General features: G+C 47.7%; 1 protein-coding gene across 4 annotated transcripts in view; it reads right to left on the reverse strand.

The window, feature by feature from the left end:
* Window positions 1-321: 321 nt before the first annotated feature.
* The window catches only part of CD82 (CD82 molecule), a 30,943-nt gene continuing 14,238 nt past the window's right edge, over window positions 322-17,026 (reverse strand). For all 4 annotated transcript variants that reach the window (XM_084522335.1, XM_084522333.1, XM_084522334.1 and 1 more), the window contains exons 3-9: window positions 12,796-12,868; window positions 10,322-10,446; window positions 9,422-9,496; window positions 3,472-3,576; window positions 1,465-1,647; window positions 1,137-1,220; window positions 322-588 (exon numbers count right to left, since the gene is read on the reverse strand). In XM_084522335.1, the coding sequence (XP_084378461.1) occupies window positions 511-588; window positions 1,137-1,220; window positions 1,465-1,647; window positions 3,472-3,576; window positions 9,422-9,496; window positions 10,322-10,446; window positions 12,796-12,868 (723 nt within the window). In that variant the 3' untranslated portion in view covers window positions 322-510. The remainder of the gene's footprint in view (window positions 589-1,136; window positions 1,221-1,464; window positions 1,648-3,471; window positions 3,577-9,421; window positions 9,497-10,321; window positions 10,447-12,795; window positions 12,869-17,026) is intronic.

Consider the following 17,026-nt stretch of genomic DNA (forward strand, 5'->3'; position numbering starts at 1 on the left):
CCTATAAAGCACAACTAGTTACCACCACTGCACCAGTGAAGCAGGTAAAGATACCAAAGTACTGGAATCTCAACAGCAATCCTGACTCATGGGACAAAAGGGAAGTATTTCTTCTGGGGGAGAAGGGAAAGACTGGGAGAATAGGAAGGAGGAATAGTTACAGTATGTTAGGCCAAGTGGATTGTAGAATTGAGATATGAATATGATATTTAACATGGAGCAGGCAGCAAAAGCGTTGTCCCCTCAGGTTAATCAGGTGTCTCATGTGATGTGAGACAGTTAAGTTCTGCTTCATGAAGTAGAAATAATCCAGAGGCAGGATGCAGGTAGCCCAAGGGCCCTATTGCCAGAAGATCAGGCTGTATTGCAACTCTAATAGTTCTTAGCAGAGTGGTATCAGAAATAGGATGTCACAGGAATAATGGTCAATGGTTGGACAGTCTGGGTGCGAGGCAGGAATGTTCTGTTTGTTCCTTTCTCTGTGGTGCCGTAGCTCTGGAGTCAGCAAACTCAAGACTTGGGCACTTTGGTGTAGTCTTCACTGTGTATGTTCTTGCAGAGTGAAATGGACAGTATCATCCCCAGCAGCTGGAACGAGTAATAAGGAATGGTCAGTCAGTCAGCAACCAAAGACAACAAGGTGGGAAGAAAGGGCAGTACAGGGGAGCAGAATACAAGGGTTTCCTTTTATTCAGGTGAACAGAGTTGACCCAGCATACAAGGAAAATGCAATAGTCAGGATGACAAAAATATTCTACTGCAAAAATACATGCCTTCATCTGGAATCTATGTTATGGGCTTTTTATGGCAAAAGGTGGGATTTCACCAGTGGGATGGTGCTTGTCAATTCACTGCATGCCTTGCCAGGAAGAATGAGAGAAGTGCCAAACAAAGCAGCAGGAACCACAAGTAGACAGGGCTTAATCCAGTCAAGGCAAGGAACAGTTCAAAGCTCCAGGTAGACAACAGCAAGAGCTAGAACTGCACTGCCATCAAGTGAGGTGTCTATTATTAAAAACAGCAGTTTTGTCTGCATTAAACCAGGTGTCTACTACTAAAAAAAATACAATAGCTTTGCCTTTGAAAGAACATGCATAGGAGTACAGGGTATGATCACGTATCAGGGAGTGACTTACCTCTATAACAGCAACACCTGTGCAGACCCCAAGAATGATACCAAGATTGTCCTTCAACCACTTCTGTACCCCATCCATGCAACCCTATGGAGAAAGTATGGTCACAGGGGAAAGAAGCAGGAATCCAAGTATTTCAGGAGTAAAGATCTGTAACACATCTCTTCTCGTGCATGCAGAGATTATCCCAGTTACGTGCTATACCAAATCTCTCAGTAGAAATTTGTCACCCTGTTCACTAGAGTGAAAAACATTCTCCAAAATAATTTCCAGAGGAGTAAGGACAAGGCGACTTCAGCAAAAGCTTCACGTGCACCAGACATTCACTTACCTGCTGATGAACAGGCCAGTCATCAGATGATGCAGTGCTGTTCTGTGGGCCATCTAGTTTACAGAAACCTGTTTCAGGTTTCACGTCGACACTGCAGGAGCAGGGATACAGAAACATGCTTTCGTTTTTAATAATCTTATTATCTTCCCAGTCCTTTGCTCCATTCCAGCCACAGCAGGAGATCTAATAAGCAAAGAGAGCACTGTGGTCATACAATTCACACTGGTAACACCCTGCATGCGAAAACAAACAGGAAACAGGAGCAGGCAAACACAGAGCAAGAACTTTTCAGCATCTGGTTGCAAGGTACCATTCAGGTTAGCTTTGTCCACCCTGACACACCAGCAGCCGGCCACCACACGGTGGCGTGGACATGCTGCCAGGCCCCAGTGAGCTACAGCTAGCTTGCACACGCCTGGCTGCAGTTTGGGACTGGCTGGAAGTCGAGATGAGGAAAGTTTTCCACCCGAAGAGACGTTTACATTCCTATACCCTCACGTGATAAAACTGCAGTGCTGTAGGGGAAAGCACATCAGGAAGTCCAGCGAAGACTGTGATCTTATCTGTAACCACGTAGCACCACGCAAGCACGGGGATCCAGAGCAGAGGCTATCAAACTTGAGGTGGAAGTTAAGGAAAAAACCCTCAGCTCAGAAGGGAAATGTAATGTTTCGGTCTCACATAACATACAGGAGAGTGGAGGTACTAACAGCTGAACACCCACACCAGGATTAGCAACTGGTTTCCAAACAAGTGTTGAAAATCCAGCCTCCAGAAGGAACTACCTCTGCCTCACAGAGATTTGGACTTTAACGCCTGTCACTGGTTGACAGAACAACTCCCCCCAGCCCCTTTCAAATGCAAACTCTGGTGTATGAGGGGAACTGGATTCCTAACACTCCACTCCTCCACAACACTTTTTCTCTTCTGCTCCTACATAAAAAATGTAGGATCCTTTCTCTGTAGTAAGCTCAGCCTTCTCTTGATTCCTCTACATGAAGCTGCAAGTACAGTGATAAAACATGAACAAACCTTCCTCCAAGGAGGAAGAGTACTGCAGGTCAGTGTTTTGCAGTAAGGAGCGGAAGGAAAAATGATATTATTTGTACTCATTACACATCAGTCCCATGCTGGTCATGTATTTAAATACAGCAGCCAGCCAGCTCTCAAACTTGTGGTTTGGCAGTAAGCAGCTACCATGACTCCAGTGTGGCTCAACACTGACCTAGTTGCTCAAGCACTGACCCTGATGCTAAAGCAGGAATCATGGGCAGTTGGATAGCTCCCAAAAACGCTGACACTTGCAAAGAAGCTGTCAGAGTAAGCAGGCAACCCACACCAAGTAGTAAGGCAGCCAGTGCTGTTGACTTGCCTAGCAATAAGCTAGGGATTTTACTTGCTACAAAAATAGCATGCGCTGTGACTTTCACGCAGACTAAGGCATTCTGGACACACTACAGATGAAAAGCAGAAGTGTTGGTGTACTGTTTGATAAAACAGACACATTGGGCTTTGCAGCCAATACTAGCTAGTCCTAACAACCAGCATGCGGGAGTGGTTCAAGGTCTTACCTAGCACTAGCAAGTGAGACAGTTTTCTGGTCTGCAGACACCAGCTATCACAGGCAGCTTCATAGATCAGACAAATCAGTGTGCCATAGTGCTATCCAGCAGTCAAGAATGCTAGAAATGTAGCTTTTAAAGACATTTAATGGGTGTAGAGCAGAGAGTTAAGTAGTACAGGAGATAGTTGCTGTCCACCACCAAGAAACATGGATAGACTACGGGCTATGGGGGAGCCTTTGGAGGTTGTTAACATTGAGGAATAGATGTGAGCACCAGTAACCTAAACATATAGAACTGGAAAGGTATGACATATGACAAAGGACTGAGAATCACCGTCAGGCCGCTTACAATACCTGCTTCCCTGTCCTCAGCCTAGTTTTAAAGGCCATTTGCTGCACTGGCAAAATATCACGTTACCGTTCCTTGCTGCAGCTTGTCTCACCTGTTTCTGCACATAGTCCCATGCGTCCTGTAAGTTTGCATCACCATTTTCAGGGTCATAGTCTACAATCAGGTTTCCGACTATTTTGGACAACTCATCTCTCAGCTGGTAAAGGAAAAAAAAGGCAGGAGAGTTAGATTAGTCAAATCCTTGTACTCTTTTTTTTGGGGGAGACAGGGGAGTTGTGTACATGACATTCCTCCTGATCAGCTGTGTTAGTCCTACTGTGAGTCTGCCCCTCCCATAGCAAGGAGCACGGGCTCATCACAGTCATGGGTGTTGAAACACTTTGCTTTGCTCTAGGATCCAGTGAATGAGGCTAGAGCAAAGACATAAACTGCAGATGGAGATTATAAGCACTATAAAAGAAGTGGAACGAGCAGTAGCTTCTGCTTAGCCCTTTTCCAAAGGATCTGAAGGAGACAGTAATAGGTGCTCAGGCTACCACACTTCCACAATACTGCCATTTTTAAGTTGCAGCAAAAAGACAGATACTTATTTCCCAATAATTTTATTGCTGTTTGTAATTGGCACATAAACAATAAGGAGAAAAGTAGCCAGACAGTGGAAAATCCCCCAGACTGACCTTGAAATATCTTGCTCTGCAGCCTTGTCTACGCTTTTGAGAACAGGTGATAAATATGATCAACAAGATGAAATACAAAATGGGTTTACCGAGATAAAAATCCCACTATGGTGACCAGATGGTATTTCTTGCTGAGAATTTTTTTCCAGGCAGAAGTAAACACAACAAATCCACCCCAGCTTTCAATGATGTATGGCCTTGCTGCTGCGTAAGAGGGAAGTTGTTCTGGAGAAAGTGAGTTAATTCAAAGTCCCATTTCCTCCGCCAATCAGTTACTTCAGGTTTACTGAGCAGATGAGAGCCTGCTACTCTTGTTCCTCAGAAGTTGAAGCTTGGAATAAACTCCTTCCTGTTCTGACTAACACATTACGTTTGTTATAGTGTTAAGAAGCACTTCTGATGCACAGAGAAGTCCAGGCATCAGACTGAGCAATCGTATAACCCCTTAAAACCGGAATAGAAAGGGAAGTAATTTTTTCTCACAGGAAAGCAAAGCCATGAAGTCATTGGCAAATAAATGTTACAGTGTATGGAAGACAACTGGAAATCTCCCACAAAGAACTTGGGATTCACGGTGACCACAAAAAAAGGTGAACAAAAAACCCAACCCACAGGCTTCAGTGATACAGAGTCAGAGAACACAAACAGGTGGTCTAGTATGCATCAGGAAAATCCTTCCATAAGAGAGAGAGGAAAATAGTAGAACAAGTATACAAAACACAAACTGTGTTTCTTCCTAAATGTTATATGCAGCTTGAGTCACTAATATTTAAAAAAAGCCAGCTGCTACCAAGTAACAGGTACAAATAAGGGGATATATGTACACAGTCTCAGTCCTGAAGGAAAGCTAAGACAGCAGCTTTGCTAAGTCCTCCTGCAGGCACAGAGAAGGTCTACGAACCCAATGAGCAACAGGGAAACAGAGCAGGGTACGGTTATCCTGGTAGGAGAGAGGCTGAACAACTGCTGCCTGCCACGGGTGAGACAGAGGGGAAGGATCAGTGCAAGGTGAAGGACAGCGCTGCCTTGTGGACTCACGGGCAACATATTTCTGACCTTGTGCTGCAAACGAGCCTGATGTAGGATCTCAGACACTGCAGTTTGTCTCCCGTACAGCCGAGGCCCTTTGCTGCCTCTTGGGGAAGCTCTGAGTCACTCAGCTGCTGTGTGTGTGCATCTGGGTTTTCTGACATACAGCTGGTGGAAACTTCCCTTTTTCACAAGGTGTTGATCTACCTCTCCCCAGACTCCTTCAGCTGCTTGCTTCTGTCTTGAGACAGCAAGTACTACATCTCCCTAAACTGCCCGCTAACAGTCTAATCACAAAGCCACTCCTTCACCCCCATCCCTTATCCAGAGAGATTTACAGCACCCCTCAGTTTGATGGGGGGTGCAAGCTACCACCCAGCAGGCTCCTCAACCTTCTTCTTCCCACCTCACTCTGGAGCTCTTCTCAGCCACCCTGCACACAGGGGACAGCTAACACAGCTGCCACTGTTAAGGACAGACCCAGATCACAAGCGACTGGAGAGAAGCATCATTAGATGTCTTGAGGGATGGGACACAGTTAGATCAGCCCAAGCACCGGGATGCTTCCACCCCTGCGTGTTACCTTGTTGTCTGTAGTGCTTCAGTATACTTCAGGCCAGTGTAAAAGGTTTTTCTCTTTCCTCCTGCTGCTAAGCACTGCAGATGACTACGGCAAACCCCAGCCAGCAACAGAAAGCAGTGCCTGTTGTTAGAGGGAAGCTTCAGGCTGTGGCTCGTTCACTTGCTATGCCAGCAGTTCTTCCTGGGAGACTTGGGCACAGCTCACGGGGATCAGCTATGTCAGGCCAGGCAGATGGGAGCTGCGTGACCTTCTTTCTCATGATGTCTGACTCTTCCTCTTTTAATTACTTAGCTTCCCCTTTTCCTTCCCTTCAAATCAAGGCAGCCTGACCTGGTTCCTACTAATGAGATTGGCCTCGGCTGCTGCCGTAAGCCTCGGCAGCTACGGAGCTCTGCGTTCCTACCCTCACATCTGCCCTGCACGTCGGGAGGGAGGCAAGGAGAGGTGGGGATACCATCCCACAGCCCACTGGCCCGTTTGCTGTTAGGCCAGATGGAGCCAAGGGTTGCTCCTGCCAGGATCCCAAGCAGAGCCTCTGTTCTCCATCCCAGGGCCATGCCACAAGCAGACACGGGGCCCGAGTTTGACATCCCCAAGTGCAGCTGTGTAGGAACCTGCATCTCTGCTCTTCCTATATTCTTACACAATCATAGGCAAGAAGCCTTACAAACAGCTCTGGCTTCAAAAGCTGAGGCATTGAAATGAAAGACAGACAGGGATTCTTAGGTGTTTTGGAAAGTAATTGGAGAAAGGGGGGGGTTATTACGCAAACAACGGCACAGGTCTGGAGAGCACAGACAAAGACAGCTTGTTGGCGGGTTTAGCTGGCACAGCAGCCCAAGGGGGAAGCAGGCACCTGCAGCTGAACGCCCTTCTGCACTCAGCACAGGGAAACAAAACACAGCAGGCTAGAAAGGCATGCTGAGCCTCGGCAGGCTTTCAGCACCTCTCCTGTCTTCACCCATTAAGGGCACAGCGCTGCACTGAGCATGACTGCTCCAAAAAGTTGCTATCTGTGGCCGGAGCCAGAAGGAATAACCCCACCACCACACTGCAGGGGAGTCCGAAGCCTGGCCACGAAAGCCAGGGAAATCCAGAAAGCAGCAGGGCTGTCGGGCTCCATTTCCCATGGGCTGACTGGAGAGGGAGAAAAACTGAGTGCCTGAGGCAAGAGCATGGGTCTTTGCTTGCAGCCTTCATCACAAAATGAATCATGCATGCTTCTTCCACTGTCAGAAGAAGAGAGCATCCATCATCTACCCCATCCCTCTGAGACTCAAGCAAGATCCTTCCCCCAGCACATTTATTAGCATCTAGCCTGAAAGCAAAAACAGGCTCAAAAAGCAGGAGGGGGCCCTCACCCCCAAGTCCCTGCAGGTCCTGAAGCTAATGCACACTCTGCAGCCCCCAGCAAGGCTGTTTGCTCCAAACAATAGCTAGCAAGTAGGGCAATTCCCAAAAGGCCACCACTGCTCTCTTTTGCTCAAAGCATTCAGAGCCACACTGCAGAGAACCACATGAACTAGGCCAGAGGGATCTTGCCCAGGCTCTCACAGGTCCAGAGGGGTGTGATCCTCAGGGAAGGCCACACCACTGGTAAAACTTGTGACATTACTATCACATTGACCCTGAAAAAAACCCACCCCACCACAAAGTTTCAGTAGCTAAGGGATGTAGGGAAACAGGTATTCCTTCAACATCCTCCCAGCGCTGGGCAATTCCAGTCTGATGGGGCATTCCTACAGCCATGCCCCAAAGGGAGGCCCAACAGCAGCCTTCCTGTCAGAGACTCAGCCTTTTACACTTACACTAACTCTATTCCAGCATATTTTCGTATGTCAGGGGCGGGGAAGGATTTGCATGCTGAAAGTAAACCGATGTTTCAACAAAAACATCAATCCTGTTGTAAGGCCAGGGAGATAGGCAAGCAAGTGAATCTGTGCAAGTAGCTATTAATCAGAAGAGAGCAGGTAGGGAGGAATAAGCAGTCATCTCCTCTCCTCCAGTAGGAGAAATAAAGCCTTCAGCAACAAGGAGAGGAGCATCATCACCTCACTGCAGTCTGGATCCAGGATTCTTTCCTCAACTCTTACTATTCCTTGTTTTCTATCTAGCCAACTTCCTGAAGTCAGAATGAAGAAATAAACACAAAGAACACAATGGGCACCAAGGGATTAGATCCTGAGCAGTTTTCACTGTGCTCTGTGCGGCCCTGGGATGACGTATAACAAGTGAAGCAGAGCAACACGCGTAGCATCACTGAAGCGTGGCCACAAACCAACGTGAGAGGTTTTGGCCGAGACCTTCCTGAAACAGTTTTTCTTTGTGTTTCAGGCAGGTGCTTCAGAGGATCCCTGAAACACAAGGGCTGTAGAAGAGCTTTTCCATAAATTGTGTTCGCTTTCCATAAATTGTGTTCTGCTGGATCCGGACAAGCGATGGTCTCAGCCACACTGGTCTAAGGGCTGGGCACAACAACCCTCAGTGCTTTCATTCTCTCCCTGGTCTGAGTGAGGCACAAACAAAGAGTTACAGCTGAAAAAATGGAATTTCCTAAAGTAACAGCTGGAGGAGAAATACCGAGGAAGGTACAGAACCTCGTAGTCTGGGAAGTCACATTTCCCCAGTGGCAGGGGAATGCCCGTCCCCACGCCTCCTCCTCTACATTAGTCAGAGCTGTTGCAAGTCAGCAGCTTGTTCGAAGCTGAACTTTCCACAGCAGATACACAGCATTTTGGTTTCTCCTCCAGCTCTAACCAGCCCAAAAAGCAAGCTATATTTGCACCCCGCTCGGCAAGGAACCCAGCCAACAGCCCCTCACAGCATCCGCAGCCGCTTGCACAAAGTTCACATCAGCTACACCGGGGCAGCACCTTCCACTTCCCAGCCCCATCTGTAACTTCCCCTACTACCCACTGCCCGTGAACACCAGCAGAGAGGTTGGCTTGGGAGAAGAAAGCTCAGCATCACTGGGGTATGGATACACAGCCATGTGGCAAAGGACAGGGTCACCCAGAACTGGTACCAAAAACCTGTACACCAGGACAGAAGCCAGCAGGGACACCACAGTTTTAGCATGCTTGCTCTTGGGGAATGTCCTGATTTCAGCTGGGACAGAGTTAGCACCATAACAGCTACTAGAAAGAAAGCTGTGCTTTGGATTGAGGATGAGAACACTGCTGCTAACAAACTGCTGTGTCTGAGCAGAGCTGTGCTCACACAGGGCTGAGGACTACTCAGCTTCTCATGCTGCCCTGGCAGCAAGGAGACTGGGGGTGCACCAGGAGCTGGGAGGGGACAAAAGCAGGACAGCTGGCCCACACTGACCAAAAGCGTGTCCCACACCACGTGGCATCGTGCGGAACAATGAAACTGGGGGCCCATCAAGGCAGTAGTGATGACAACGTGGTAATTACTGCTACTACATACCCAAACAGCAGCTTGCAACAGGATCAAGAGATGTAGTCAAAAGCCTTTCAGATTTTTTATTTATTAAAACTGTTCCCACTACTCAAAAATAAAGCCTGCATATCAAACAACCCTTCCTAATTCTTGAGAAAGCAGAGCTCCTGGGCCTAGCAGATGCAGGAAAAGCAAAGTGGACAGCACAGCTGCTAAGGTGGGCTAGAAGAAAGGAGAATCCAGTTATGCCTGCTAACAGTACATTTGAGTTTGGATGAGGGAATTTCCAGGTGTCTCTTGTTCCCCTCAGACCAAGACCAAGGAAAGCACACACGGTAAGAAACACTCACCACTTCTTTCTGGAAGTAGATAACCAGCCCAGCAGCCACCTGAGTTATGAGGATCACCATGAGGCAAGTGAAGTACTGGAAACAAAAAGAGAAGAGAGGACCATTATCAATCAGCCTTTAGGAAGCCTGCACGTAACAACACAACTTTTTCTGTATACGAGATCTCACTGAAAGTTACAACAACTAGCCAACATTTTTCAATGCCTTCAGGCAAGCTCTGCTATCAGAAACGCTCTCCCCTGTGAAAGGCTTAAGAACAAGTACAAAGAGAAGCTACAACTTACCAGGCCTGTGCACTTCAGCACTTCTCCCATCAGGCCAACAACAGCAAGACTTCAGGAGGCAGAGGGCTCATGAGCAGAGTCTGCATGTGTCATTCCAGCTGGGACTCCCCTTCCCACCCCCAACTCCATTACAAGTCCACTGTGACCTCTCCTGTTTGAGATCTGTCCCCCCCAGGCCTCAACAACCACTGAACACTGAGACATTCCCAATGCCAGGACACACGGCGTGGCCATACCAAGCTTCACATACGTATGTGCTCTGAATAAGCAGGAGTCAATTAGCAGGCTGAGGGTTATGAAGCTAGTTTTCACCTCATCCCTCACAGAGGGAAAATTTCGCATAGATGAAGCATTTGGGGAAAGGTTGTGACACACAGGGCATTCCTGGTTAAGCCTCCCTCAACTCCTGCACTTTCCATGGAAGCAGAACTGCTGCTGCAGAGGGTTGGCTGTCAAGAATTTAACTTACACAGATAAAGAATTGGCTCTGAGCTGACCTGGCAGAAGTACTGTCCCCAGGGAGACCTGAGCCCCAGGACTACCATTCAACAATATGCCGGAAAGATTTCAAAGGGTGATCTAAAAAGGAGTATCTAAGAGACATGAATTCTCTCACCAGAGCCAAGAGACATCGGATTTCATTGACGGCTCCAAGACAGCCCAGGAAGCCCATCAGCATGGTGAGAGCCCCAACACCGATGAGGATGTATGCGCCATTCTTCAAGGAGGGAGATGAAGTCTCTGTAAAGGTCAGGACAGGGAAAAAAAATTAACCACTGACAAATGTAACGTCTGCCATCATCTAGAGAATTGCCTCTATATCCACACAATAGTCTGTTGTCTTCTACAAAGATGCTGCATGGAGGCTTGTTGGACATTCAAACAGAAGGCAGCTTCTGTGTGTCTTTTGTTGAGGGAAGACTTTCAAAGACAACCTACAAATCTCCATTATCTTATATCCTGGAAGACTCAAGGTAACTCCAAACAAGTGCACTCATTGCATAACCTCTGTATGACCCCTGCAAATAGATGTTAATTCTGGGATCTAAACAAGGATCACACCCAAATTCTCTACTTCTACACATCCTTTAGCTGTCTCCTGCTATTGTCTGGAATGACTGTGCTCTCTCACACAAAATATTACCAATACATAGCTGATAAAATGTTATTTCATGTATGTAGATAGGAGAGGACTGACAGTACCAGCATTTAGTACTGTAAGAAATAAAGGAAAAAAGCTTCTACATCTGGGTTGGTCAGAGAAATTTTCTTGCAAAATAGGATTGGAGGAAGCAAGGAGAAAGTCAAAGAGATACTATCTGGAAATATTAACCACAAACCTCATTTATCATCATTCTTAAACCTGTGAGTTGCACAGTGCCAGGGAATGGCCAGTGATTAATAAAAATAATGTTCCTTGAGCATTTAGTTTCCTGGAAAGAAGTCCTAAGAGACAAGCTTCCTCTGAGCTTCTCCAGAAATAGGTTAAAACAAGACAGCAATGTAATCTAGACTAATACTGTCATCCCATCCTGTCCCCTCTCCCCAACGAAACCACCTTCCCACACTTCTGACATACACCAAAAGTGACGACCAGCTTCAAAACTTTTTCCCTACAACATGCTGAACAGAGGAAAGAGAAAGCAATTATCAAAAAAAAACAAACCAAAACAAAACAAAAAAAAACAGAACCAGACCTGTTTGCTGCACAGGTCAAACCAGACACTTCAGCCCTGATTCATTTCCAAGCTGGACTCTCCCTGCATGGACTTACACCGCAGGAACCAGGGCGTTGCTCCCCTCCTCACCAGTCCTGGGACTCTCTCGCTGAGACAGCTCCTGCCCTGCTTGCTGTGGCTCCGTGTTTTCCCCTGTGCTGGGCTGGCGGCCAAGGAGCACAAGCGGCCTCTTTGGCAGCTGGCTGGAAGGCCCTGCTGCAGAGCTGCCTCGACACCACACGGGTGCCAAGGCACAGGGAAGGAGAGGCAGGCATGGGAAAGGAAGCGAGGGGGCAGGGAGAAAGAGCTGAGGCTGGAAATTGCCAGGAAGGAAGCTAAATCCTCAAACGCTCTGCTAGCAGAGATTCTAGGTAAAATGGGAAGAAATGGAGCCAAACCCAGGGACTCTGCTCTGTGCCTTCACAAACAGCGGTGGCACCCATCGGCCTGGGGGAACAGCTGCTGGACCACTGGTACAGGACACATCTCGAGTATGCATTTACACAGAATCACAGAATTTCTAGGTTGGAAGAGACCTCAAGATCATCGAGTCCAACCTCTGACCTAACGCTAACAGTCCCCACTAAACCATATCCCTAAGCTCTACATCTAAACGTCTTTTAAAGACTTCCAGGGATGGTGATTTAAGTACATTTCTGCTCATAACTGCACTTTACACACAGCAGTGTCCAGGTGTACCTGTATTAGTGCAGGTATTCTCTCCACCCAACACCTTCCCAAAGCAGGCTGTAGTGTTCAGCAGGACCCAGGAGATAAAGCCTTTTGCAGGATCAGTGTAGCTGGGAAGAGGACTACAAATGCCATTACTGCTCGTTCCTTGGGCAACAGATTTGGGGCTGCAAGCAGCCTGCTCACAGCCATCCTGCAGCATCTGAAACCAGTGACAGCAGTGGCAATTCTGGAGGTACTAGCTATGAGTAACTGAACTTGTATGAAGCCCTGTCTAGGGAAAGCCACAGAGGAAACAGAGCTTGTTGAAGACAGCTGAACTACTAATTTGGTGACAACCAGAGCTGTTGTGGAAACACAGTGTGCAGTTAAAATGGGATGAAATACTAGTCCTTAGGTTTAAGATGAAGTATATGGATCGTTGGGTGAAAAGGCAACGGGTGAGGAGGTCTCAGTTTGACCCTGCTGTTGCAATACACAAGACTAGGAGAAATGCTGTGTCTCCTGGGTTGCTCCCTTTCACCCTGTCTTTGCTAGGGTCTCTTGCTATAATACCATGTTACTGCTCAGGTCACAAAATCTGCATAAAAGCATTGTCATCCCCAAACTAAACAGTGGTCATGCAGAACCTTGGACTAGAATCATTCAAAAGGAGAAAGAGGATAAAGAAATGTGGTCTTACGTAGAACTGCAATGAAACTGGTTTTGTCAGCCAAAATCCATATTCCAAAACCCAGGATCACAGCACCCAGGATCTAAAAGAGTAAGAAAAAGAATAAGTATTTGTCTCAATTAATAAGCCAGGTATAAGCAGCAGCAGTCACCATCCTTCATTTTTCCAGAGGAAAAACAACCATTCTTTTGCTGTTCCCACCCATCTCCCCCATGGTACGCCTCCCAACAAAAACAGGATTAGCATGACTCCAGGAAGAGAGCTTCTGCCAACTACACAGGAACCCCAGGTTCTGTTTGGCAGACCTTCACACCATATTTAAGTAGTACATGATGCATGACACATGATGGTGGAAGGTTCGAAACAGCCTGATGAGAAGATGCTGCTAGAATTTTGCACAAGGTAAGTGCATGGCTTCTCTGAAGAAGGTCAAGAACATCTATCATGTGATTTGAAACATTTTTTTTTTAATAAAGAAATCCTTGACCGTATGGGACCAGGCTGGAAGCCAGCTGCTGAAGGATTAGATATCTGGCAGCTGGAACCTTCCCAGGAAGGAAATCTTGGGCTTGTCGGGCTCTGTTACGATGTTATGGCTCCAGCCCACAGAAATGCACAAAAAACAGTAGCATTCACTTTGCATACAGGTTCCCATGAGCGAAGGGTTTTTCCTCTTCCAAAGCCAGGCTTAGGCATTTTGGCTTGTGACCTTACTGTATGCCAGAATACCTAAGCCCCTCAAGTACTCCAGCCAACATCTTCCCACCAAAAGAGACACCGCTGTTGTGAAACACCAGCCACAGCCTCTGCCTCACTCCCCAGATTTATCTAGGGGAAGGATTAGTAGAGCAGTACGCCCCTGTGAGTGCTCTGCTGAATCCAGACACTGAATTGAGAAGGGCAGAGACCAGCTTTCCCACCTGGTTTTGAAGGAGGGGCGTGGGTGGGGGAACATGCTGTTTCAGCATCTAGGTATCACGGTACGTGGAGGTCACCCCAACTCCCCCATCAGGAGCAGAACACCATTAAACCATAATAAAGTCATTATGCTGGGAAGTCTTTAAGTCTGCAGGTTTGGTAAGAAGCCAAGACTTGGGCCCTTCAGACAACTGAAACTTGCAAAGTGTTGGAAACCACAAGCACAAAGATCTGAAACGCCCGGAACAAACAGGGGAAGGACAAGGAGAGTAAGTGAGGTGCTTCCAAAGGGCATGAGCTGCAGGCAGTGGTTCTTACACCAGCAGGATTTCAGAATAGGGTGAAGAAAAACACTAAATAAATCAACAGGTCTGAAGAGATGGCAATCCTGTGCTTCGTCAGAGAGTGCTCAGACATTTGGGAGACAAGGAAAGTGTCAAACCACCACCTGAAGCAGGCTGGCAGACAGCTATATGGCCAGGCATTGTCTCAGCACTTTGAAAGCTTACATTATACTTCAGCTCCTCATACAAAGATGCTTTTCAGAGCAAAGACACAGCAGCACTGAAATAAGTTGCTTGCAAGCTTTCCTTGTTTGGCAGCGGGCATAACAAAAAGGTAGCTCTGGTGGCTGGATTAGAAAGTCACCAAGCAAGTTCTGAATGCTTGAAAGAATGATGAAGCCAACTGACTCAGCAGCAGAGAGCATGCTGCTGTTGTTTCCCAGGAAGAAAAAATAAAATCTCGACAAGATGACAGTAACAAGAATCCCCTCTTGCTTCATGTCCTGACGTGCTGCACCGCATCTGCTGATCAAACCAGAAAGGCCCCTTGTACATACAACAGCTGGAGGCTCCTAAAAAAAAAATTCCTCTCAAACTTTGCATTCACAAGAACTGCTGAATTGACAGTTTGAGGCAGGCTCACATTTAAACCAGTCGTAATAAAATATTTGCCTGGAACAAAGACGCAAACCCGTCTTTATGTGACATCTCTCTTGGCTTGCTGACCCTGAGATGCCACCTCGGTTTTGGTGTTGCTGACAGAGCACAGAGCTCCTGCTGGACTGGGGTCCCGGGAAGTTATCAGTTAGGAGGTTACGCCGGCTTCCCGAGGCCTGTTTTCACTCTGATCTTGTTCTAGTCCACAGCTCGTGCGTTTGCCAGGAGCTGCTGTTGAAAACACTAAAAGGGGCAGGCAGTAAGAAAAGGAAGCACACGGAGAAAACGCTGCTCTGTTTACAATGGGATTGTTACCTCCTAGCAGGATTCTGTGCTCAGTGTCTGTAGGGTTTTCCATAGCATGATGAGGCTGCTTCTGCCATCAGCTTGGCTTCAGACCCTCCACAGAGGGATCACATCTGCTGTCCCTACAGTTGAATTCCTCTGCTCCGCTGCTTTACACCCCTGAAGCAGTGCGTGGATGTCTGCCCTTCAGCCCAGACTTCACCAAGATCCCCATCCAAACCCAAACCAGGAGGCGGTGGCTCCCTGTAGGCAGGGCGAGCAGTTTTCCACAGCACAGTCCAATGAGGAGAGGTACAGAAGGACCACGCTGCTACTGGACTTCAGGCCCAGCTGAGCCCAAGGCCTAGAGATGTGTAAAGATTTGACTAGAGAAACTGAGTTTATACCCTAAAGTTATGTTTTTGGCATCTTCTGAGGCAAGTAGGTAAGCAGTCCAAATAAACTTCTTCCCTTTAATCAAAGCAGGTCAAACCTTCCCCTGAAATAAGACTCCAAGGCTGCAAAGTGCCACTAAGTCCCTGAACTACTTCAGCTACGGCAAAGGACCTTCTCACAGTCCTCAAGCTGTAGAGAAATGCTATTTCAGTGATTAACTCCTAGAAGAGTCGCTGGTGTCTCTAAAGGTTTAATTCATCAGCTCCCCGTCAGGCTGGAGAACACCCTCCTGACAGAGGAGGTGCGATCACAGAGGCAGCAACTTCCCAGGAGTTTCTCCAGTAGAGTAACACTGATCCAGAAGCACCCACAGTGTATAAGCTTGAGCATCCCCATTCAAATCGTGAACAGGAAAAAGCTTCTCATGTCCCCTACTTCCTATGACAGCAATAGAGTAAGGGATACTGCTTTCCTCAGGATCTGGCACGTGCAAAAAGCCTTCCATCAGCTCAAACAGGCACACACTCAAAATCTTTGCTCTAGAGAAGCATCAAGTTCCCCAGCAGAACAGAGCAGCCACAAGACCTTCGTTCCCCAGAGCTGTCTGATGGGAAGACCATGCCTGTGCTTTTTACCTACTGCCTCCCCTCTGACAGAAGTTGTAGGCAGATAATAACAGAAGACAAGCTTCCACTGAAGAGGAAATAAAGGACAGTGCTTTTAGTAAAGATTGTGGCTAGTCTACGAGCCATCTGAGTCCTGGTACTGTGCCTGTCACTTCACAAAGCAGGCCGAATCATCTGGAAGATCTAGTGTCACTCTAAGCCTCCTCCCCTCCCCACCACCCCATCTCTGCTCTGAGCACCCAGACCGTCAGCCCTCAGTAGGTAACTTCTCTTAAAATGGGAGCAGCACGCGAGAGGAAAAAGCCAGCAGAGAAAGCCAAGAGCAACCAGATCCAGATGTGCCTTCAGCCCATGCTCCAGCGCCTGCAGCACAGCACAGGCGTGCAGGAAGGCTGAGTGAGGCTGCATTCAGGGACGGACCAGAAAGCAGTGCTCACCTTACCACGCTTGACTTACCTCCCTGCCCGGCCCTTCCTTCCCCTTAAGTGCTACACAGAGGGTAACATATCAGACAGGCTATTTTTTTTTCTGGTATGTGGAAAGTTGAAGCCATGCCCTTCCCCAGAACACCACCGCACTTTGGGAGGGCAGCATCAGCGGTGCCACCACTGGCCCCACACAGATTCACTCTTCACATGACACAGAGTACCTGAACTTCACAACAGGATGCACATGAGAACGTGTGCCTTCCTAGACCCAATCTGATCCAAAAAGGTGCTCAGACTGGACCACCTTTTGCTGAGCCTCACGCCTGAGAATAGCTGCATGCAGTGGGCTGCTGTGTTTCTCCAGCCATGTCTGCCCCAGTCTCCCCTACCACCCAGTTCCATTTCAAATAAGGGACTTGGACTAATTCACCTTGTTAAAAATCAGAACCGGCCTTTGGGACTCGAACAAAATTAGAGTTGCTCTTTGAAGCCCTGTCTGGCCTATTTAGGAGGGCACCGCTGTTACGCAGCAGGTTCTGGAGCTTTGCTTCTCAGGGGCAGCTCAGCTGCTGCTCCAGATGTGGCAGAGAAGGAAGTTACAACTACTCTCCTTCCAGTAAAAGCCAGCAGCTCTGGTTTTCCCTTC

Source organism: Aythya ferina (genome assembly GCF_964211825.1).
Source record: "Aythya ferina genome assembly, chromosome: 5".
Lineage (NCBI taxonomy): Eukaryota > Metazoa > Chordata > Aves > Anseriformes > Anatidae > Aythya > Aythya ferina.